The sequence below is a fragment of the Prinia subflava genome, chromosome 18 (assembly GCF_021018805.1).
Source record: "Prinia subflava isolate CZ2003 ecotype Zambia chromosome 18, Cam_Psub_1.2, whole genome shotgun sequence".
NCBI lineage: Eukaryota > Metazoa > Chordata > Aves > Passeriformes > Cisticolidae > Prinia > Prinia subflava.
In genome coordinates, this window is record NC_086264.1 from 13,455,064 (window position 1) to 13,479,134 (window position 24,071).

The following is a 24,071-nucleotide window of genomic DNA, read 5'->3' on the forward strand; positions in this document are numbered from 1 at the left end:
TTTAGTCACGCTATTGTGATACAAATGTTTGGGCTTCTTACTACTAAGAGTTGTAAGAGTTCTTCATACAAGAGAATACATTAAAAGTATTGAATGGCTGTGGCTTTTTAAAATCCATTTTTAATTAAGCCCTCTTTTACTACCTCTGTTTTATTTTCATCTTCTTTCCTGCAAGTGGATAGAGTTAGAAAGTAATCTTACAATCTCATCTGTTGGGAGGGAAACCCCAAACCAAACAAAGCCTAACTAAACACATAAACCCCACATACTGTGGATTAGGTTTCAGACAAAATCATAGGATGTGAAAGAGTTGGAATGGACCTTAAAGATCATCCAGTCCCAGCTCCACTTCCCTGTGCAGGGACACCTCCCACTAGCCCAGATTGCCCAAGGCCTTACCCAGCCTGGCCTTGAACACTGCCAGGGATGGGGCATCCACACCTCCCTGGGCAACCAGTGTCTCACTGCCCTCACAGCGCAGAATTTCTTCCTAATATCTAACCTAATATTCCACCCTGTGTGTTTGAACCCTTTATTTCTTGTCCCATCACTTCAGTTCTGAGTCCCTCTTCTGCTTCCTGCTAGGTCTCCTTCAGATACTGAAAGTTGGTTGTAAGATTTCAGTGCTGCCTTGTCTTGTCCAGGCTGAGCTGCCCAAACTTTCCCAGCCTGTTTTTGTAGGGGAGGTGCCCTAGTCCCATTATCAGCTTCGTGGCCTCCTCTGGGCTTGCTCCATCAGTTCCATGTCCTCCTTGTGCTGGGGACACCAGAGCTGGACGCAGTATTCCAGGTGGGCTCTCAGCGGAGGGGAGCAGAGGGACAGACAATCCTCCCTTGCCTGCTGCCCCCGCTGCTTTGGAGGCAGCCCAGCACACATCTGCCTTTGTGGGCTGCAGGCGCACACTGCCGGGTTGAGTTTTTCACCAGCCGCCTCCCCCGCGCTGGTTCTCAAAGTACGAAGCAGTGAAACGATCCTGGCCGGGAGCAAGGCTGACAGCCCGGCCCCGGGCGCTGTGGCCGCCTCCTCCCGCTTCCTCCTCCTCCGGGACTACGGCTCCCAGCAGCGCCCGGGCTGAAAGTGAAAATAAGCGCCAGGTTACGCTCCTGTTTGCGCCCTCCCCTCCGTCTCTCCCTCCCTCCCGGCGGGCCGCACGTGTCCTTCCTTTCCCTTTTGTTTTCCGCCCGCAGGCCGGCTGCGCTCCCGCTCCCCGCCCGCTCCCCGCGCACCGGGACCCGCCGGAGCCGCCCCCGGCCCGCCGCGCCGCTGACGGAGCCGCGAGTCCGGGCCGCGCAGAAACTTCTCCGCTTCTCGCCGCGCTCCCCACATGCGAGTGGACAAGGCGAAGCCGGCTGCCGCTGTTCGTGCCGCTCCTGCTGCCGCGGCTGCCGGCGGGCCGGCGCTGCCCCCCGCCCCGCCCGCTGCACCTGCGCCCGGCCGCGGCGCCGCGCCGCTCGCCATGTGGGACTAGGAGGGCGCGGCGGGCCGCTCGGGGAACATGGATGCGGCGGGCAGGGCCGCCGAGCACGGCCCCGGGGACGGCCCCGGGGACACGGCCATGGACCGCTACCTGCGATCTCAGGGCTTGTACAGGAAGAAAGTGGCCAAGGACGGCTCCTGCCTTTTCAGGGCTGTGGCCGAGCAGGTAACTGGTTACATAAACAAAGCTCCTTCTCACGAAAGCGTGCAAGCGGATCTCATTAGTGGGCGGTAATTAGTGTTAAAACGCAGACAGGTGTAGGTTAAGGTTATGCAGTGCCAGTGAAAAACGTGACTTTATTACAATAATTTTCACCTTGCGAGGTGAGAGAAGTTACGTGTGTACAGCTGCCTCCTGCCACCAAGGAATCCTTCTCTGTTCTGACCTTCCACCGCCTCCTCAGAGCCTTTCTCAGTGTGAGATACCCACACGGCAATTCAGCTGCTGGGTATCACTGTCTGGCAAAAGGAATTTAGTGCACAGAGCTGAAAAGCCACGTTCCTAGTTTTGTTAACTAGTTGACTATGAAATTAGAGAAAGTGAGTAATTTATTTGCTGTTCTTCCTGTTGAATTCCCCTCCCCCATGTCAGTGTTAGTGTTAAAGGAAAAAAGCGACAGCGTCATCTTGTCTTAAGTACAAGCAAACAGCAGTGGGAGCTCTGGTACTTCTGATTGTGGGAACCCAGATTCCTGTGCTAATTATACACAGATCACTTTTTTAAAAAAATTCCTTTCCCCACCGAATTGATAAGTTCAGGCAAGCAAACACTGTTGTTTGGAAGTGGGTGGTTTTTTTAATCTCAAGGGAATATATGTATAATATATATAGCTATTCTGAATTTTTAATTAGTACATAGAAAGTTTCTCTTACACTCCAGTGTTAATAGAACTTTTTTCAGCTATTACGTTTTTAACATCTCATTCTTATTATGGAATCATTTAGGTTGGAAATGACCTGTAAGAAAATAAGGTTGTTAATTCAGAGCTATTAAGTGTTTATCTGCAAATTTAGTCTAATTTGTGTACTCTTCATTCAGAAAAACTGAATTTGGAAGTGATTTATTTTGAGGGTGGTGTGTAAGAGACACTGCATCTTAAATTGTCTGGAGCTCCCTACGTTGTACTGAGATGACTTGGAAGCTGTGATAAAGTCATAGCTCTCCAGGAGTGATTTGAACAGGAGGTAGAATGCAGGTGTCGTATTGGGAACTGAATTCCTGGCTTCCAAAAAAGTGTTTGGGCAGCAGCCTCTTGGAGAGAGGGTAAGCAGTGCACTGTGAGACGTGGTTGGATTTTGTTTGAATGAATGCAGGTTGGTGGGTGACTTCCTCACCCGTTCCTGCTGTAACTTCCTTCAATTACTGAAGTCCTTTACGAAGGAGGCAGTTAAAGATTAACAATAAATGCTCTTCATTTGCTCTAAATCCTCATAAATTGAAGGTTTGAATTTAGCAAACCTGTGAAATCTGCAGTTAATTTTTTATTAAGTAATTGAGATTTGACTTGTCTGAAGATGTTGCTGCTGAATGAGTATGCATATTAAATATTCTTAAAAATAAAACTAGAGTATTTCCAAGCCTGTATTTAGGCAGCAGTCATAAATTATTTGTGGCCTGTCATCAAAACTCCTGAGATCCAATGTCACCTTGTTCTCTTTCTGCCTTTGCAGGTGTTGCACTCCCAGTCTCGCCACATTGATGTTAGGATGGCTTGTGTAGACTATCTTCGGAAAAATAGGGAAAAATTTGAAGCAGTAAGTATTTCTGTTTTCTTTGTCAGTATTTAAGAGAAGTTACTTTATTCCTCCCACTGTAGCATATTCTGCACCTCCCTGTGTTTGTGGCAATATTCATCAGAGCTAAATACCAGTTGGGGCTATTTTAATTAGCTTGCACATGTGTGTAGTAACTCATTTTCATAAGCCTGGAGAGACTTGTGTACTCCTTGGCCTGGAGTGATGTGGTGTGGGGGAAGTTTTTAAGGCTCACAAAGAGAGAGAAGCAAACTTCAGTAGTCTATAAAGACTATAAAGAGGCCATCCACCTTGTAGCTCAAGTTCGTAAAGGGATTTCCTTCTTAGTTTGCACCTCTGTGGATCTTTATTTCAAGTAAATCAAGCAGATTGTGACTGAAGAGCAATTTTTAAAAGCAGCCTCTCTGTGGCCAGTGTGGCTGAGACATTTTGAAGTTGTCTGAACTGCTGCAGCATCTTTCTTTACTTTCTCCCAGACTCCCCATTTGGCTGCTGAGTGTCTTTTGGGGGGTTTTGTGTGGTTTATTTTGACTTGTGTGACAATTTTGAAAGCTGTTTGTGTGGTGATTTCTGCAAGGCAAACCTGTGTGTTTGACTGTTCATTCCTTCACCTCGACACCCTTTATATTTCAGTTGTAAGGTTTTTGAGGGCAGGGGACACTTTCCTTTCCAGTGGAACATTCCCATTGGTACAGTGGGTCACAGCCTGGGGACTCCATATGCTGCACTGTTAAAAATGACTAATTACTGCTGGTTTGTTTTTTTTTTAAATACAGTTCATAGAGGGGCCATTTGAAGATTATTTAAAAAGTTTGGAAAATCCACAGGTATGTTAAACTTGATTTATTATAGAAAGCAAGTACTTTTGTTGAAGTTGATGGCTAATAGGATTTTTTTTCCTCTGAAGTGTTTTTGATTGAGCTTAGGAGGTCTTTGAATTACGTGAATATATGGTTTTATGTATGTACTCTCTAGTGTAAAATGATATGGGGAATTGTTCTTTTATGTCTTGCTGAACTCCAGATTCAGTGTTCATATATTTGTTTTCAATAATGATTTCTTACATCTCTTGATCTGCTTATGAGGTGGAAAAATTGTGTATTTGTTTGAACTTAGTTTTCTTTTGTTTTCGATACAGGAATGGGTTGGACAAGTAGAAATAAGTGCCCTTTCTCTTATGTACAAGTAAGAAAACTTTCAATATGATTTACTGGGATGATTTCTGTTGTTTTGTTAGTAAATCAGTTGGAATAGCAAAGATAGAATTATGTTATGCCATACCATAGTCCTCCATAAAATTATAAATATATTTAAAAGTTGCAGCTGTCAAAGGATTAAATAAAAATAGAAAAGTGAGTTTAGAAAATGATATTTAAACTGGGATGTGAATACAGGTTTGCAATAATGCCATGTGTCTCACCTGCACAGCCAGTTGTGGGTAATCTCATACAGTTTGTATTTTGTTAATTTTAATATCCTAGTTTTTCTGTTCTAATAGCTTTTCTTCCTGTTTCTCACCAAGGATTTCGTACTAACCCTATTGCTCATATATGAACTGTATCCATTTCCTATATACTAAATCTTTCTTCACAAAGTAGTGAGAAACAATGTGCTGAATATTTATAACTGCTTTCTAATTATTGTGCAAGGGAGTGAGTAATCCACAGCACCTTCACTGTCTGCTGTTTATAAGCCCGTTAAAAATTCAGGATTTCAAAATGTTTAGTATAAATTAATGGCTTTGTCTAAGGATGAGACAGCTGGTGAGAGGAAAGACTCAGACCAGTTCAGTGTTACCTTTGGGCACTTGGAGTGCTGCGTGTGGGAAGCTGCATGGAACTTATTTTGCAGTCCTGCCACACTGGTATCCAGGGCACAGCTGATAAATGAATGCAGACAAATCCTGGGTGATAACAGTGGGTTTTTAAATTTCCATGAAGGCATCAGGAGGGGTTTGTGGCACAGATGCAATCCTGTGTAGTCTTTCACTGCAGAGGTGAGCACACAAGAGAAGTTCCTGCTGTGCTTGTTTTGGGAAGACAGGCTCCCATTGAAGGGGCAATTCAGAGTCTCAGGGAAAGCAGGAATACTGGGGGAGGTGAGGGGAAAGAGATGTTCCCTCTCCTGCTTGCTGGGACACTCAAGGGAAGTAGGAATCTCCTGTTCTGTTCCAATAAGTGACTTTCAGACTTTGCAGCCATGGGATAGAAGTTCAGTACAAACAGGTTTGATTTCACTTTCACTCCTCAGACCTCTCCCAAATATAGGTTGGTTATCTGGTAAATTTTTCTTTGCTCCCTGATGTAGGTGAGTCTTCTTTTTGTCTCAGAATTGCTTTTTCTGAGTAGTTGTAAAAAGTGGGGTTTTTTTGTTTGGGTTTTTTTTTTAATCCAGAAACTGTGAATATACTCAATTACTTTGCAAGACTACTAACACTTTTGTCTATGTGAGAAAGAAGCTGAAGAAAGTGACAGGTTGTTAAGCAAAGAACTCGACGAGAACATTATGGATGAAAGGGAGAGAGAGAAAATGTTTAAGTTTAAAGTCATGATAGAGATTGACTACAGCAGAGGAACCACTAGGTGTTTTCTGTGGTTATGTATCTTCCTTGAATTTGATTTCAGTGCTCAGATTTTTATTGATACTACTTTTAAAATAAATTCTTAACTGCTACTTCTTTTTTTCCAGGAAAGATTTCATAATATACCAGGAGCCAAATGCTTCTCCTTCACGTGTAACTGAAAATGGCTTTTCTGATAAGGTATAAAACAATATATGGCTGTTGTGACAGGCTGAAGTAAGACTGCTTTATAGACAGCAAGTGGCTGCATGTGGCTTTTGTTATTCAACACAATGAAATGTTCTGAGATTCAATTTTAGCAGTTTATTTTGTATGTGTTCAAGGCAGCTGTGCTGTTACTACATGTAACAGTTCTTTTAAAATAGATGAGATGTATTCAGGGTGTGGCTATCTTCCTACTAATACAAAATTCTGTAAAAATCTATTTTCGGGGACTAACCTCTCTCAATTTTTTTTGGCTTTTGTTCAAATTCTGTTTGATTTAAAGGACATGCACTAAACATTTTGATTGTTTTATTGATACGTTGAGATCCTGAGAGATAACAAAGCACATGTGTGCCTTAAATTGAATTTAAAGGTAGTGCTTATCAACAATCAAGTGAGATGCAAAGCCTAAAATATCCGTGTGATTTTTTAATAGGTATTGCTGTGCTTCTCAAATGGAAACCACTATGATATTGTGTATCCCATAGAGTATGCAGAGAAGGCTGCTCTGTGTCAGTGTAAGTATTAAACTGTTAATTAAAAACATATTTTTACCAAACACCTTAGAGCTGTCAGTGCTGGGTTCCAGGGAAAGGCTCTGTTTGGAAGTTCATTATGGTCATTTTCAGTGGCTTGGTTTTCAGTTTGAGTTGTCAATGCCTGTATGATTACCATCTGAAGTGGTGGAATTAAACCTGATTTAGCTGGAGTTGATTTTGCTCTTCCACTTCCTCTTGCCCAGCCCTGCTGTACGAGCTGCTCTATGAGAAGGTGTTTGATGTGGATGTAAAGAAGATCGTGGCAGAGCTTGGTGCTGTTGGTGTGGCAGAGGAGAGCAACGGGAGCAGTGAGGTGTCTGCTTCGGATTCGGAGGATGACAGCTACAGGTAAGAGAAATGGAGAAGCTGTAAACACGTCAGATGAGTTTTCTGATTTCTGGTGGAGAGCAGAATCCAACAGTCGAGGTTGGAAACTTTTTTAATTAAAACATTCCTAAGAAAAGAAGCACGGAGAGGTGGGGTTAGAAGTGTGAAGAACGCAGTGTGTAATCTCCACTTACCTGAGGACAGGCTCTGGCCTCACTCTGCTCTTCCTGCAGTCTGCTTTGAGCCTCTTTCCGTGCTGGATGATTGCCACTGCAGCGTGTGCCTCTGCCTGCCCAGATCAGCAGCATTCCCTGGAGAGCTGCAGGCTCTGGGAGAGCAGCAGCATTCCCTGGAGAGCTGGCAGTGCCAGCCTGGCAGGGCAGGCTCGGTCACAGGGACCTGGCTCACTGCAGCTGAGGCCCCTGACCCAGCTTGTGTGGCTGCCACATCTGGGGCCTGCAATCCCTGCGTGAGGTGAAGCTAAGGGAGACACACAGATACAGCTTGCTCCATTCTGATCTTGATCATAGAGAAGTGCATTAATATTCTTTTTGCTGCATGCTCTAGCAAGCTTTGAGATTTTGCCCTGACTCCTTCACACAGTCAGTCATTCACAGTGCTGTTTTTGCACTTAGGTATTGGCAGGTTTTCTTGTGTTTAATAATGTTAACTCTGGCTGGTGTGACATTCCCTGAAAGTGTGGAGATGGTGCTGCATCAGTGGCTCGTGTCCCCTCTTCCCACTGAGGGTTCCAGGCCTCCCTGGGGCTCTGCTCTGTGTGCTCTCTGACTTCCCTGAAATGTTGGGAGCTGGTTTCTCCACAGGTTGAAAACAGCAGAAAGGAAGATGAAGGAAATCATCACAGGAAAAAAAATAGTTCTGGGAAAGGGATCAGCTTAATTTTGTGTTTGGAAAAAAAATACTGGGGAATGTTGCCAATTAAAATACAAAGTATTTCTGCCTCAGGAAACAATTATTATAGCTAAATGTCAGCTAATGGAAATCTTCTTTACTCCTTTCTGTTCTTGGAGCTTTCCTGGGATTCAGATGCAGTAGCCTCACCCTGTATCTTTGGGATTCCTAAGAAAACGCCCTGCTGGCCCCCTTAGCACCTTTGAAATAAGGTCCTGTGCTCCCTGGGACTGTGGCACTCACTGGTTTTGATTTAAACCATGCGTCCTATAGCAGGGGCTGCCGTGTGTGTGTGAGATTCTTGACCCAGTTAACACAAATTACAGACACTTCGCTGAGTTTATGAAGTCCTAAATCTTTTACTTGTGTTAAAGCTGACTTCAACACGTTTTATCAGCTAGTTTTCCAGAAGATTCTTTTCATTTTAGAAATACAAACTTTCAGTTATGTCGTTATTAAGTGCAGTAGTTTTGGGAGAAGTTGATGCTGAGAGTTCTGTACAACTGTTGTAGGAAAAATACTTGGGACTTTGTCTGTGGAAAGTATTTTTCCAGTGATGTCAGGTGTAGAAAATAAGACCAAATTAGAGTGCCTGGTGCAAGTTAACTAATGCAGTAGGGTTTGGGTTTGACCTTTTTTTATGTCTACTTCTGCAATGTTTTCCTCATGTAGTTGCAAAACTTTTAAAAAGACTTTCATTTGCCTGGTCTTCCACCCTTTGCTTTTTTTCTTGCTAAATGACAACAAAGCACACATAAGCTACATTTCCTAAAACTTGTACTCAAACCCAAAATCTTATTTCTTTATCAAAGTAGGTTAAAAATACAGTTTTTATTTTAGGTAGCTTTTCCACTTCAAGAGACGAAGGTATTCTGTGATATGCTTACTGTCAGGAAAACATATGGAGAATGGTAGTGTCACTATTTTTATCCCCTTTTAGATGTGCCTTACCTGATTTTCAGGCCTTAGTAATGCTGTAATTCATTATGAAAACTTGACTTGCCTCTGTCCTTTACAGAAGTAAAGCTACAACAGTTAGTGATACGAATGGAACGAAGTCTCTTTCTGGCAACAAGGTATTTATCCATTGAGATTTATTTTCCAATAACTTGTACTCAGCTATATTTTTTAGTATTGATGTTCATGACAGGCTCTTGAGTTAATTGCTTTCCTAACACGCAATATCCTAAAAGCTCCCTGTTTCTTTGTTAAGTAATGTATATTTCTGATGTGCTCAGAGGTGGATAGTGTCCATTTTAGTGCTGCTTACTTCTTGGATTTCTTCTGGTATGGTTAAAGGAACACCATTTAATTTTTTCTTCAAACCTCTTGGTGCTCCATGTATTTTCAGCATGTCTGTATTTCAGTGCAAGGCATGAGCACTGTGACTGTGAAATGCAAGCTGGACGTGTGTGTGCAGCTGAGCATTCAGCTCTGTTCTGTTCCGTGCAGCACCTTGAGAGCAACGGGAGTCCCAACTCGTTGGTGCTGCCCAGGAAGGTTCTGAGGTCTCTGGATCCCCTGGTTTACAGAAACGTTGAGTACGAAGTCTGGCTCCGATCCAAATGGGGTGAGTGACAGAATGCTCCAGAGCTGCAGCTTTTGCAGGCTGTGGGAGTGCAGCCCTCCTCGGGAACTGATGCAAGGGGCAGCTTGGGTTTAATTTGGTGCTCCTCACACGGGTCAGTGGGCAGATTTAGGGCCTGAACGCCTGGTTTGCATTCTTACTGCACCAAGGAAGTGTTATCCCTTTAGTCTGCTTAAACTAACAGTCTACTACTGCTTCTGTATTTACAGATCAGCAAAAACAAGATTTCTCTATTGCTGCTGGCATGCAATACTCCATTGGAGATAAATGTCAAGTAAGTAATGAATGGTAATTTATAGATACATGAACATTCTGCTCAAGATGTCCATTTTCCCTCTTTAACTATTTTGATATTGCTACTTTCTAAATCCTCTTGGCTTGTGTCTTTATCTGAGGACATGCTTGTCCTTTGGTTGTTGGCAGTGTTTGTGACTTACAGCATCCATACAGCTGTCAGTGCAGTTTAGCTCCATTACAAATCCACAAGGTTCACTCCAGGGGTGTGTGTAGTAACACGACTGGAGCCTCGAGGTTAAGCACGGGGCTGTGGATGCACGTGTTTGTGTTTGGCACTGGAGACAGTGATTGCTCTGCATATTGGCTTTGATAAAATACTTTGAGGTAACGAAGCACAGCTTTAGCTGCTGCAGACCCCGAAGCCGTGGGGATACTGCTCAGGGTGTTGCCTGTTCTTCAATTGGTCTCCAAATTCTGTTAAGATCTGTATTAAATGTTGCTGCATAAGAAGCAACGTTTGCCATTAAATTCTCAATTTGTAGATTAGTCTCCTTAAGTGTGTTAATTAAACTGGTGGTACTCAGCTAAACATGTTTCTTTCTAGGACATTTGAACACCTATTAAAGTTATTAATATTAATGATGAAATGTTCATCATTAATTGGGGTAATCCTGCAGCACAGGGGCTCTTTCACTTTGTTATTTTTTATTTGTGTAGTGGGATCAACCACGGTAACTAAACTGCAGGGAAAACACATCTCCAAACCTGAAAAAAACCCCACAAAAATACCCCACAAAGCCACAAGCCCTCAACCCCCCAGCACCCAAACCAACCTAATGCCGAGATCATTATTTATTGCTTAATAGTACAGGCTTAAAATTTGCATTTAAGAGCCTAAGGCTGTCATGTGTAGTATTTATTGAGGAGTGCAGATATTATTAGGAGAAAACACTCTGGTAATTAACATATTCTCTCTTCAAATTTTATATGTATGTGACAAGACAGTAAAATATGTAGTATAAAAACATGGAAAGAAAACATGAAGAGAATAATGAAAATTAGAGTTGACCAAATTATTTCAACTGTAAAGCCAAATACTGTAGTGAAACATGAAGAAATTTATTTTTTATTCAACAGAAGAATTTTAAGAACACAGAATGTCAGTCAGACAAGTAACACTATGATCATGTCTAAAGAAATTTTTTTGGTTGTTCTTAAAAAAACCTTCTGAAGAATAACTCCTGAAGTAATTGCTGTTTATTATATTCCTAATTGGACTACATTTGACTGAAGTGAAGTGGATTTTAATAGGGAAAAGCTTTGAGTTTTATTGTGAGAGAGAGTGTTTTCAGTGAAGAGAAAAGCCTGGCTGCACTGATTGCTTTTAACTTTCTTGTGTGGTTTTGAAAAGCATTTTGTTTCATTCAGCAGTGTTCCCCAGCAAACTGTTTCTTTGTGGGCTGTTTGTTTAGTGTTGTGTATGTGTTTGTTTTAATAGTGTTTTTATTTCTTTTTGAAGAAGCAGTAGGGATTGAAGATGGGTTTTGATTCATGTACTGAACTGTGGTGTGCATTTCTCAGGTCTTCTGTTGCCCAGAGGAGTTCTGTTTCTAACATTGTTGATATTTTAAAGAGTTACCTCCTCTCAGTCGTCTTTGGAGCTAATCCACTTTTTTTTCTTGTCCTTGTTCCTTACAGGTGCGCTTAGACCATAATGGGAAATTTTATAATGCCCATATTCAAGAAGTTTTTTCAGAGAATGGGCCAGTTGTTGTATTTGTAGAAGAGCTTGGAGCAAAGTAAGTGCTTAATCTCTTTTGGAAGGGAGCACCAAACTGAACAAAGCGTTACTTTGGTTCAGAGTTAATTCAGCACCTGTTGCAGTGTTGGTAATAAGTTTATCTAAGTTTATTGCTTTTATCTAAGTACATTGCTTTTTGTGACCATTCCTTTTCTGTCTGCCCTGAAGGCATCACACAGGCACTTCACAAATGGCTGGTCATTCTTTGCTGGTTAAGTTTGTGTCAGCTTACCAGCTTTATGTAAAAAGGAAAAAAAAAAGTGTTTGGTGTTCTACACATTGCTTGAATCATAAAACCAAAGGACTTTGAGTGCAATGTTCTCAAAAATGGAAAGATCTGTCACTATAAGTGAACACGTGGTACTAATTTATGCAAGCCCCAGTGTGGTGTTTTAAGATGTTATTCCCTCCGTAATTCCTTGTTTTGTAGGCATGCAGTCTCACTGAAGAGCCTTAAACCTCTTCCACAGACCTCTCCCATGGAGGGCTGGAACACTGTGCCAGGGAAGAAGATGAAGAAGTTTTACCCAGCGTGGGGGCAGAATGCTCAGCCTGGTAGGACTGTACCTGTCCTTGTGTGGCAGAATCTTCTTTGTCTGATGTTTTGTCCCAAAGAACTTTAAAAATGATTAAAACAACAGCCTTACCTGTTTTCATGTTGTTGTCACAGATGCAGAGTGCAGAGGGCCAAAGAATCAGAGCAAGTCAGTCAAGCCCCAGTCAGCACTACCTCCTCGACTTCAGCATACTGTGGGGACCAGGCAGCACCAGTTCCTGTGCTCGGGGCCCCAGCCTCACCAGACCTCAGCTGAGCAGAAAGCTCCGGGCAGGAATCCTCCCCAGGCTGCCAGGTGAGCCTGCAGACAGCATCTTCCCTGGCCTCAGCTCCTGACCGAGCCCCCAGCACACTCCTTTGAATGCATTGTCACTGAATTCTCAGGAAGTGTCCCAGGTCCTTAGGAATGCACACAAGCATGGGAGATATATATATATATATATTTGTTTGTTTGTTTTTAATGGCAGAAACTGCCTACAAAGCCATGTTTTTTCTCGGAAAGTGGATGTTGGATTTTGCTGTAGTTGTTTTTCTTTTTGGTTGGGGCTGAAATAATGGTGCAAGTGCTTCTTGAGCATGGCTAAGAGCTTCCCTCAGCTTCTGCTGGCCCTGTCACAGGGGCTGCCTTGTGTTCAGATTAACCCTTGGCAGGAGTCTGAGCAGAGCATTTTGCCCGCATTTGCTGGTGTCCTTTGGCTGGCAGTGCCCTTGGGGTGCTGCAGGTTCTGTTCCATGCCTGCCCCTGTTCCCGGGTCTGGTGGGTGTGATGCAGTGTCCTTGGGGTGCTGCAGCAGGTTCTGCTCCATGCCTGCCCCTGTTCCCAGGTTTGGTGGGTGTGATGCAGTGCCCTTGGGGTGCTGCAGGTTCTGTTCCATCCCTGCCCCTGTTCCCGGGTCTGGTGGGTGTGATGCAGTGATTCCAGTGTGATTCCATCCCTGCCCCTGTTCCCGGGTCTGGTGGGTGGGATGCAGTGTCCTTGGGCTGCAGCAGGTTCTGCTCTATTCCTGCCCCTGTTCCCAGGTTTGGTGGGTGTGATGCAGTGTCCTTGGGGTGCTGCAGCAGGTTCTGTTCCATGCCTGCCCCTGTTCCCGGGTTTGGTGGGTGTGATGCAGTGATTCCAGTGTGACTCCATCCCTGCCCCTGTTCCCGGGTTTGGTGGGTGTGATGCAGTGTCCTTGGGGTTCTGCTCCATGCCTGCCCCTGTTCCCGGGTGTGGTGGGTGTGATGCAGTGATTCCAGTGTGGTTCCATCCCTGCCCCTGTTCCCGGGTGTGGTGGGTGTGATGCAGTGATTCCAGTGTGGTTCCATCCCTGCCCCTGTTCCCGGGTCTGTGGTGTGATGCAGTGATTCCAGTGTGACTCCATCCCTGCCCCTGTTCCCGGGTTTGGTGGGTGTGATGCAGTGATTCCAGTGTGACTCCATCCCTGCCCCTGTTCCCGGGTCTGGTGGGTGGGATGCAGTGTCCTTGGCTGCAGCAGGTTCTGTTCCATGCATGCCCCTGTTCCCGGGTCTGTGGTGTGACGCTTCCCTGTCCCGCAGGAAGGCGGAGCGCGAGCGAGGCGAGGAGCCGAGCGCCGGCGGCAGGGACAGGGACAGGGACAGGGACGGGCTGCACTTCGGGCTGTCCCCGGAGGAGCGCAGGGAGCGCCAGGCCCTGGAGGAGTCCCGCTCCCTCTACGAGATCCAGCAGCGGGACGAGCAGGCCTTCCCTGCCCTCTGCAATGTAGGCTGGGTTCCTTGGTGTTATCAGTGTGCTGTGCTGTCCAGACCTGTCCGTGAACCCTCAGCACCCTGGGGTTGCTGTCCTTGAATCACACTGCAATGCTAAAATGGGGATGTTTATTTTGCACTCACTTGGTAATTAAAAATACGGGTATCTGCAATGCTTTATATGTTAAAGATAAGATAATAGTCATAGTAGTTTATCCTGGGAATAATTGACCATCCACCACACAGTGCTTTAGGCTTGTAAATGTGGGAGACTCATGAGCATCTGTAGCTGTAGGATTTTGTATTATACAATTTTAATGGAGGTGGGTGGGAGTCTCAGTAGATCCAGGGAAGTGAGCAGATCCTGTGGGTAAAGAGCTGCTCTCCACATAGGTTTGTTCTAGAGATGTGTGGGGCTTTTGGGGTTTAAATCCCAGGGCAAACAGAATCAAGAACAAGGCTGGGAAGATTGACTGGGTGAGAGACTGAAGCCTGAGGGACAGAGGCTGCCCTCTCCCCCTGAGCAGTAACAGTTTGCTGTATTTGCTCCCCTGCTGGAGGATGTGATTTATGGTCTGAGTGGAAGATTGGTCCCGTCAGCTAGGGACATGACTGCTCTTAAAGGGCACCTGGAAATGTAGCAGTGAATGGGAAAGAGTGGATCAGTCTGCAGGATGCTGAGCCACACGCCCCCCTTCCCTTTTCTGCCTGTCACAGACATAAATGTTGTTTGCAGTGTCATAGCAGGTGATGGTAAAGTGTCACTGGACTGATCACATAAAGTGATATTCCTGTTTTGTCAACTTCTTCAGAACCAGTCAGTCTGCCAGGCTGCTACACAGACTGTGGACAATGTAAACCAGAAAAAGTTCTCAAATAGTGAAAGGAGGAACAGCAAATGGACAGCAGAGGTGGAGGAGCAGGAGAAAGGTAAAACTAAATGCATTTAGATAATGGCTTTTTTTTGTTTGTTTGCTTGGTTTTGTTACCAGCTTGAGAATTTAGTCAAGCTGGGGCATCTGTTCAGGCAATGAGGGAAAAGTTACCCTGAGTAGCAGCAGAGGTAACAAGGGTGTGGTTTGTGAAGGAAGTACCTGTCCCTGCTTTGTGAATGTGGCTGAGGGAGCAGAATCCTGGCTGGGATATTTGTAGCAAATGGGAAGAGAATGAGAGAAACTAAAAGACTTAGCAGAGCTACCCTAAGTTAGATCCTTTTGAAATTCTAGAGTGTGTGAAAAGTGCCAGTGGGAGGAGCCTAAGAGTCATTTATGGGAAAAGCAGGTAAAAGTATTCACTGGCATGGTTCAGAATTAGCATATCATGGAACAGGAGGGGGAGAAGATGGTGTACAGAAGGGTTGGAAAAACAAATCTGGGTACAGTAGAAAGCTCTGTACTATGGTCAAAATTTTGTTAGTGTTTTCTCCTTCCCCACAGTCAGTTACAGCACTTGAGCTTCTCTTCACGCATTTAAAGCTTTTCCTCTTCTGTGAGGAAGTGGAACATGGCAGTAATAGGTGAAAGCTGTAGGTGCCAGGAGGAGATAGTTAGTAAATCTCTGCTAATTGCAGAGGAATTTTTTAAGGAATGTTCACATAGAGAAAGCTGGAGAGAAAGTAAAGACTCCAGTGTCATGATGGATTTGGCTAAGGGGCAGGGTATGTCCAGCTTTCTCTGTTTTGTGACCCTCTGGAGGGCATTGCCTCTTGTGAAACCAGGTTAAAATCCTGTGGGAATCAAGTACACTCCTTCTGAGTGTTTAGGATTGCCATTGCTGCTCGGGGATTGGCAGTAACTCTCAAAATCAATACTGTTCCCATTTATAGTGCTGTCTAGTTAGAGTACATACAAGCTTTTTAAAAGTCTGTATCTGCTATTGATAATCTGGGCATGGGTTTGACAAGCAGTGGTAGCCAGCTCTGAACATGAGCCAGAACGTGAAGAACTTCTTCAGATCTTATGATGTCACCACTGTTTTTTAACTCTGTTCCATCAAAGTGTTTGCTGGTGCTTGAGAAATGAAACTTCGTGCAGCAGTCTGAAAAATTTTGAGATCTTGCAATCCACTGCAACATTCTAAGCTGTTTTTACTCAGTGAAAAGTAGACAAGATTTTGAGCTTCTGTTACCTTAACACTTGAATATGAAAATGCCAATCAGAGCACTTTCACTTTAGGCAAAGTACAAATTTCTGTTTCATTAGGAGCAATTTAGGATGAATGTATTAAAGGGACAGCTGCATTTCATTCCTGCTTTCCCCAAGCATCACTGAAATGGTTTCCAAACATCAGTACTGAACTCCTGTAGAGCTTGGAGAACCCAGGTTGATGTAGTTGCTCTGTTACTGCCCGAACAACTGTTTTAGGATGCTTTGATCTTTGGTAAAAATAGAAATTTAAGTTGTCTGAAGTAATGTATACTAAGGTATAGGTTTGGTTTTGAAAGTTTAATTTTGGGAAGACTAACTGGCTTAAGTTGTGATAGCCATAAGTGGTGTAATGGTTCATTTACTAGGTTATGTCTTGGTGTTGCAGAGTCAAATTCCAGGCAGATCCACTTAAGTCAGAAGCTTGAGCCAAATTCATCTGAGGTAATCCTAAGACAAGACCAAATTTTTTTTTAATGTTACTGCTTCTCTGGTACATGGTTAGCAGAGCAATAGCTGCCTTTAGAGCTGTGCTTGCTGCTGCTGCTGCTTTTCAGCTTTCAGGGGAATATCCTGAGGCTGGAGGCTGGTGTTCCTGCCAGCTTTCCTCAGCCCTGTAACCTGTGCTCAGAGTCCTCAGACCCGGGCTGTGGAGAGCACGGCTGGCTCTGGGTGTGTGACTGCTCAGTGCAGTCTGTACTGTCAGTGTGATGGACCACAGAAAATTGGATGTTTGCCAATAGTTACTGTGCTAACAGCCCGTGAGCTCTGAAGTTCAGTGAAGATTCATGGCCTCCTGTTGGCTTTTAACCTTTGCTGTCCTTTCAATAGCAAAGTGTCACACTAGTGTAATATGTGATGGGGGCTTAGCCCACTTTGGGCTTTGGAGTGTGGTTTACTGCTTGTGAATAACTCTTTGTAAGGTTAATCCTACTGTTAGACTAGCTGTGTATGTTGTTTCTAACTTTGCTTTAGAAGAATAGTCAAGATGAGAGTTACCCAAAAGCTTCATCTCCTTTGGAACAAGTGAAAACAGATTCTCCGGTTCTTGCTGAGCAAGTAAGAAATGTTTGTTTGATTTCAAAGTTTTCCAGTCAGGAGACTTCAGACAAAGGGGAGCTTCATCACAGCCACGTATGTATTACAATACTGGCTCTTAATTACAGTCATCTCTATGGTGATAATGCCAAAATAACATATTTACAGTTAGGAATTTGTTATGTCTATCATAAAGATTGTAAAAGGACAACCCTTGACAGAAAAGTATAAGTATATGTATTCTTTTCTGAGAGAGGGGTTATTTCATATCTTTCTACCAAGGTAACTGTGCTTTTCCCTTTAAATTCTCCAGCTTTTCCTTTTCCCTGAGGTTATTGGTAGTTGTTTGGGAGGGTGGCTTTTCTTTTGGGTGGGAGATATTTTGATGTAAATCTGGAGGAGGTGGTTGCAGCACTGATGGCCGTGGTGCAGGCACGGCTGGGCAGAGCTCAGAGCAGAGGACGTGTTCTCCTGGGGCGTGTTTGAGTTAGTCCTCCCTGTGGGGATGGTGGGAGCTGGGACAAGGCTGAGTGAGCAGGGGGAGCAGCAGGTGGGGTTTAGCTCTGTTTGTTTTACAGACCCTGAGCGAGTGCTTGCCCAGCGTCACTCCCACTCCCTCTCCAGTCTTCTCCGAGGTGCATTTACCTCCAGCAGTGCCTTCTGTACCAGCCATTGTGCCAGCCTGGCCGAGTGAGCCAGCAACGTATGGACCAGCAGGTTTGCAGAAATGCTAACGTTAATCAGAAATTACTAACCCTGGAAAGTACTGCAGCCCTCTTATTAAGTAGAAGATACCCCCAGGAGACACTCTTTTGTATAATTTCACATTCCAAAGGCAGGCATTCATAGGAATGGAGTTTTGCACTGCTGAAAGCTAGTGGAGTTCTAACAGATCTTGGATTGCCTGTATGTACAGTTTGCCTGACTTGAAAAGTGTTCTCTGCATTTTGAATCCTTTTCTGATGTCTTTTGGTTTGTGATTATTTATCTATCTATACATACAGATGTGCACTGATACCTGTTCTTTCCTTTTTTGGGTTTTTTCCCCCAGGTATTCCACCCCAAATACCTGCTTCTTCACTGATGCCAGGACCAGCAGCGGGACCTGACTCTCTTGTACCACAGGCTCAGGTAACATCTACTTCAGGTGCTGGAGTTCCTGTGTGGCCACAAGCAGTTAACCAGCCTTTAATGCCTTTGCCTCAGACTCTGAACCCCTACCAGGATCCGTTATACCCCGGCTTCCCTTTCAATGAAAAGGGAGAAAGAGCTGTTGCACCTCCTTACTCCCTCTGCAGCACTGGGGAAGACTTACCTAAAGGTGAGAAGGTTGAATTCTGCACCATTTTCCTAAGAGATCTTGTCTTAAAATGTAGATAAACACAACTTTTTTTCATCCAGTCGTCATTCCTTGTCTAGAGATCCAGTAGCTGTCATTGTGTGAGTTAAGATGTGGGAGGGAATGTTGAACAGAGCTGTAACTCTTTAGTTTGCATTGCCAGCACTGTGACAGTTTCCAGTGGCCACACGTGGAGATCTGGTGGGATCATTCTGTGCTTCTCAGCTGCCCCACCATAACTCGAGGTTTAGTGCATGTAAAGAATTGTCTTTGGAGAACTGCTTCTGTCAGAGTAACGGGTTTGCTCATTCGTTTAAAAGCTGGAAGCTGTTGAGCATTTCCTTACTGATCTGGGAAAATACAGGTTTTGGTGTATTATGAATGCAAGGTATGCCCATAAGGAACATCTCATGTCTGACTGCACAGTGGTGTTTCTTTAGTGAATTTCTTTAAAAACGAGAAGTTCACAGATTGTTGAAACTGAAATTTAAACTGCTGTTGTGTTCTAGATATCTTACTGTGGCAAAAACCCCCCAGCTAATCAACAGAAGACATGCAGGCAATAATTTACTACCAGTGTTCTCTACTGAAATGCAACTTCATGCAGTTTTGCATCAGATGAAGTATTTTAGGTCTTCATCAATATTTTGTTCTTCTTTTTAGATAAGAATATTCTTAGATTTTTCTTCAATCTTGGTGTGAAGGTAAGTCTTCCAGCTTACATTTTCATGTTTGTTATACAAATCACTTGTAAATGATTGTTGGAACTTGGAGTGCAGAAGTTTTGGTGCTGCATCTGTACACCTCAAGCCCATCTTTCAATTTGGGGTACTTTCTTATTTTGTGTTCTGTTAACTGGGATTCCAGCAGTTGTCCACAGTGCAGTTCAAGTCAGCAGAAATTAAATTCATGTCAACAGCATAGTGAGAGTTATTGGCTTCCAGCTGTGGCTGCACAGCCAGCAAACTGTGCTTTACAAAGTTCAGATAAATCGTGGAGATGCTAGTTTGGCTGACATGCCCAGGGAATGAGAAAATGCCCTCAGACTGCAGCCCTGGCTGTGTGCTGGCAAAGCCACTGCGCTGCAGATCCCAGAATCTTTCCCTGGGACACTCCCTTGGTGACCTGCATGTCTGTCCCCTCTGCCCAGGTTAGTGATAACTGCATTTCACTTTCTCAGTGATTGCAGTCGTGTGTATGTGTAAATGTGGTGCAGATCTGTGTGCGGCTGGGGAAGAGGCTCAGCCAAATCCCAGCATTTTCCACTGCTTGGCAAGGACTACTTGTTTGCTTTATTTCTCCCTTCTGCACATAAAAATGCTTCTTTTTTACCTTCTTACTCCTTGTGTCAGGCAAACGACTTGGGGCAAGGTGTTGAGAGCCCTTGGGCTTGTTTCATCAAACTTTGGCCCTAGCAGCAATATTCTTTCATGTCTGGGCATGGAGAGAGGGGGTATTCAACACAATTTCCAATGTAAATTTGATACTTCTACCTAAAAGTCTCTGTGCTTAACAGGAATCTGTAAGTCACTAATTAACAAGTGTCACCACAAGGCATTTAAACAGCCTGAGTTTCCAGAGCTGACATACCTGGGACTCCCCTTACTGGTACTGTGGATCCTTTAGGATCTAGGTGTCCTTCTGGTGCTTCAGCACCATCTGCTGGTCCCAGCCCGGGTTCCTGTGGGTTCCTGCAGGTTCCTGTGGGTTCCTGCAGGTTCCTGTGGGTTCCCATGGGTTCCTGCAGGTTCCTGTGGCTGTGCTGCTCCGCTGGCCTGGAAATCAAATCCCCCCTGCACTGCCTGCCTGCTGCTGTGCCCCAGCCCTGCCCTGCTGCTGCCCTCCCACCACACGGAGAGGGAAGGGGCTCCTGCAGAGGGCTCTGCCCAGGCTGTTCAGGGTGGTTTGCTGCAGGCACTGCTTCTACAGAGCTCATTCAAGTGGAGGGAGAGAAGAGGAAAGAGTCCCCACCTGAGGGGGACAACTTCAGCCTTGTGGCCTTTGCAAAGTGACACCTCGTAGAAGAAATTGCCAATTAGCAAGTCTGATTCTGGAAAATGAGTTTCCAAAGTTTCTCTTAAAACACATAGCTAGAGTTTGACTTACTAAGTCAAACTCTGCCTTTAACCATATAGAAATTGTTACTAAGTTTCCTTTCTGGTCGTAACTGTTGCCCATTTCAACTGCATTTGGAAGGAAAACCAAAAACAAGAACACCATCCTGGAGTTGTAGGATTTAGAATTGAGGGCAGTCACTGTGAGGAAAGTTAACTTTTATCTCCTATAATTAACTGTTTCAAAATGGTGAATAGCTGGTGTGCTTGTCTGTCTCTCTGCACATTCAAAGAGCAGGTAACTGATGTTTTTCCCCCGCTGTCTTGCAGGCATACAGCTGTCCCATGTGGGCGCCCCACTCGTACCTGTACCCCCTGCACCAGGCCTATCTGGCTGCCTGCAGGATGTTCCCCAACGTGTCCGTGCCCGTGTACCCGCACAGCCCCTGGTTCCAGGAGGCCGCTCCCGGTGACACCGACCCTGCGCGGCCCGGCCGGCACTTTGCCGTGCAGCCCGAGGCCCGGGCCAACGGCCAGGCCGCACAGGCCGACAGGGCCCCGTCGCTGCCGCTGATCATTCCCTCAGCTCAGGTGACAGAGAGTCAGGGACAGGTCTGTGTGGAACCCGAGACGCCCGTGCAGGCTCTTCACACCAACTACGAGGAGTCCCTGCGAGGGAAGAACGTGTTCCCGCAGCCGCCCTTCGGACACAATCACTTCCTGGGAGCTGTTCCCATAGCGCCTCCTTTTTTTCCCCACTTCTGGTATGGGTACCCCGTTCAGGGCTTCATCGAGAATTCCGTAGCGAGGCCCAGCGTTGTGCTGTCACCCGAGGACAAGGAGGCAGCGGCTGGCGGCTCTGCCAGCTTGTACGTGGGCAAGGAGTGCGGCCCCGCGGTTCCTGGCGTGAACTGTGCCGAGCAGAAGAGCGGCGGCGGCTCCGGCGCGGCGCCGTTCCCGGCGGGCGCTGCGGGGAAGGACGCTGCGGGCAGGGCCCCTGTGCCGGAGCAGAGCTGTGCCCCGGCCGGGCCCAAGCAGAAGGCGGGCGGGCAGCAGCACCGCCCCGCGCACACGCACGGCCCTGAGCGGCCGGCGGCGCCCGGCGCGCAGCCAGAGCCCCCCAAACACGAACCCAGAGGCGGCGCCGGCGGCCGCAAGGAGAAACCCGCCAAGGGCAGGGAGCCCAGGGGCGCCGGGAGCGCGCAGGGCGAGGGCAGGGCCCCGAGAGCCAGGGAGGAGAGCTCCGAGGATGACGCCGAGGTCTCCGACATGCTGAGGAGCGGCCGGTCCAAGCAGTTCTACAGCCAGACTTACGGAGGGGGCAGGAGGCCCAGAGGCGACAGGGGCTACCCCAGCAGGGGAGGATACCAGTTCCAAAGAAACGAGGAGGCCTGGAAAGGAGCGCCCGGCAGGGGCAGGGATGACGGATACCAGTACCAGAGGAACTTCAGAGGGCAGCCATATAGGAACGACAGGAGAAGGGCGGCACTGGGAGATAATCAGAGGGGGCAGCAAGCGTAAAATGAGTGGATAATTGGAAAATTTGAAAAGCAAAAAGTACTTTGAAGTAGCAGTTTTAAAAATCTTAATTTCTTTTTAGTGAAGTTCAATGATACGTTTAAATTTTGGCTAATTTTTGGCAAGTAAAGACTAGAAGGATGTCAAGTCCTACCATAGGGTTTTTGGGGGGTTCTAAAGTTTGGCTTAGCAGTTTTTCTTCAATGTCAAATTAGAAAAAAACAATAGGTTTAGTGTTTGATAATTTTTTTCCCCAGGAGGTTTGTGTTTGGGATAGAAGATGGGTGTGTTTACTAGAGTGACAAACGACAGCATTTGATGTGATCTAGATTCTAAAATTGACAGTAACATTGCACCAAATATAAATGTATATTTTATCATACAATGCCTTAGTTCTGAACTGAGCTAAAGGAATTCTCAGCCTACTGCACTGTTGTCTCTGATATGCTTCCAACCCAAAGGCCTTTCATCTCAAAAAGAAAAAATATCTGTCAAACTTGAATGTTTCTCTTGTGTGTTACACGTACGGCAGCCAGCTAACCCTGTGTCTTAGGTATGTTGTATATAGTTCTTTTCATAATCATAGGGTATATTTTTGAATTTTAAAAAGCATTTATTTGTTGAAATCAAAATCAAGACAAGCAGTCAAGAATACCTGTGTGTGAACTGATAAGAATGGCTGTTTCCACCATGAATTCTTCTTAATGCTGGTGTGACTAGAATGGTGCCTATGCCAACTGAATAATTACAAAGACAATAAAAATGTAGATGCTATGCATTTCCAAAATAATTCTGCATCTGTTATAATAGCAGAAGTTTTTTTAATGCCACTTTAACACTAATGCACTGACAAATCCTAGATATTTTGTGAGGAGATGCATAAAGTACGTGTTACGTTTTTTTAAGTTTGTACGATTGAGCTACTGTTCAGTATTCTTTTGTTGTTGCACTGTTGATGTTTTGCATGTACAACTCCTTGCTGGAACTACTTTTAAAAGCAAGAATGGAGAGTCTCAGTGTGCTCTGCTCTTCCCTACAATTCAGAAGAAAGTGGCTCCTGCCTTATATTTTTACACTGTGTCAGAGTTCTGATGCTGTTTCTTCTGAGCCCGGTTCCCTGCAGTGTTCCTGTTGCCTTTGCAGCCTTGTCCAGGCTGGGGGAGTGCAGTGTGCACAGTATTCACTCAGCTCTGTACAACGGAACCGCTGTGTATATTTTTATATCTCTGTATACAGTAGTGTAGGTGATGGTACCCAGTCATTGTGTCTGAGATCACACCCTTGGTGCGGAAACCAGAGTCATAGTTACATGGTAAGAGTTGGTTTTCAGATGCATGCTATGTATAAAACCCTAATTAAAATAAATGTTTTGTCTTTTCACGTGCTTTCTAAATTATATTTATGTATTTAAACCTGTTGCAATGGCATTAAATGAAGTGTTGTTCTTACAGAGCCAGCTGTAGTGAGCAGCAGAATGATGAACAGAATGTGGCAAGCAGCAAACGAAAAGAAGCCATGAACTGAAATTTGGAGTTTTTGTCATAGGGGTAGAGGTCATGCTGGAGGCTTTTTGATTGTTCTTTTTTTAAATCTGAATACTTTCTCATTCAGATATGTATTCAGGCTTTCAAAAGAGGCAATCTTCACTTTCTTTGGTTGAGAATGAAGCAAGCACTGAGGGATTTAACTGTTGTTACCATTGTGATTCTCTATTTATTTCAACTCCTTTCAAAAACGTCAAGAGGGCTGCTTGTTCAGTTTACTGGTGAATTTTAAACTCTCAGCTCCAGCTGTACCCCAGATTTGTGCAGCAGTCACTGAACGAATCAGTCTGTCCTAGAGCAAGGAGCTCATCACAAGCTTTGTTGCAAGAAGGAAGCAGTGACCCTTCCTGCAGGAATGTGCTGGGAAACCCTGGGGAGGAGAGGCATGGCAGTAATGGGATGTGCTTTTACCATTTCCTTTTAAAAACCAACTTCTTCCAGCTGGGCCTACACTGCCTCGCTGCTCTAGGACAGGAAGGACTGCAGGGTGTAGGTAGATTTTCTCCAGTGCTGATCAAGTCAGTCTGGTTTTGTCTCTTGCTGAAGGAGTAGCAGAGACTGATTGGCCAAGCTCTGGCCTGGGGGAAGATGTTTCAGATTGCAGGATGCTCGTGGTAATAAATGTAATATTCAGCATATAATGAGCAGTGACACAGCTGAACCACGTCTTTACCTTATCCTTATTACAGCTGATGAAGAGAAGACAGCTCCAGTTCAAAGGGAGCTCAAACAAGTTTAGTCAGCCTG

At 45.0% G+C, this 24,071-nt stretch overlaps 1 protein-coding gene across 7 annotated transcripts; it reads left to right on the top strand.

The window, feature by feature from the left end:
- Window positions 1-1,486: 1,486 nt before the first annotated feature.
- OTUD4 (OTU deubiquitinase 4) lies at window positions 1,487-23,160 on the top strand. Of its 7 annotated transcripts, XM_063415363.1 has the most exons (22): window positions 1,487-1,643; window positions 3,149-3,232; window positions 4,009-4,059; window positions 4,371-4,417; window positions 5,921-5,993; window positions 6,454-6,535; window positions 6,760-6,904; window positions 8,814-8,871; window positions 9,248-9,365; window positions 9,593-9,657; window positions 11,319-11,419; window positions 11,852-11,976; window positions 12,092-12,272; window positions 13,517-13,700; window positions 14,500-14,617; window positions 16,220-16,275; window positions 16,807-16,965; window positions 17,448-17,586; window positions 17,921-18,000; window positions 18,076-18,190; window positions 18,872-18,912; window positions 20,593-23,160. In XM_063415363.1, exons 1-22 carry the CDS (start codon window positions 1,497-1,499, stop codon window positions 21,781-21,783), a joined length of 3,360 nt encoding a protein of 1,119 aa, XP_063271433.1. In that variant the 5' UTR covers window positions 1,487-1,496; the 3' UTR covers window positions 21,784-23,160. The 7 variants fall into 7 exon arrangements, with proteins under 7 accessions (XP_063271433.1, XP_063271430.1, XP_063271432.1 ...); XM_063415360.1 differs by having other exon boundaries at window positions 17,921-18,190; XM_063415362.1 differs by having other exon boundaries at window positions 16,807-16,890; window positions 17,921-18,190.
- The last annotated feature ends 911 nt before the right edge of the window (window positions 23,161-24,071 follow it).

Coding starts and splice junctions, on each gene's coding strand:
- OTUD4 (XM_063415360.1), top strand. CDS start 1,497: ATGGATGCGGCGGGCAGGGCCGCCGAGCACGGCCCCGGGGACGGCCCC. Junction 4,418..5,920: donor GCCCTTTCTCTTATGTACAA/GTAAGAAAACTT, acceptor CTTTTTTTCCAG/GAAAGATTTCATAATATACC. Junction 6,536..6,759: donor GAAGGCTGCTCTGTGTCAGT/GTAAGTATTAAA, acceptor CCTCTTGCCCAG/CCCTGCTGTACGAGCTGCTC.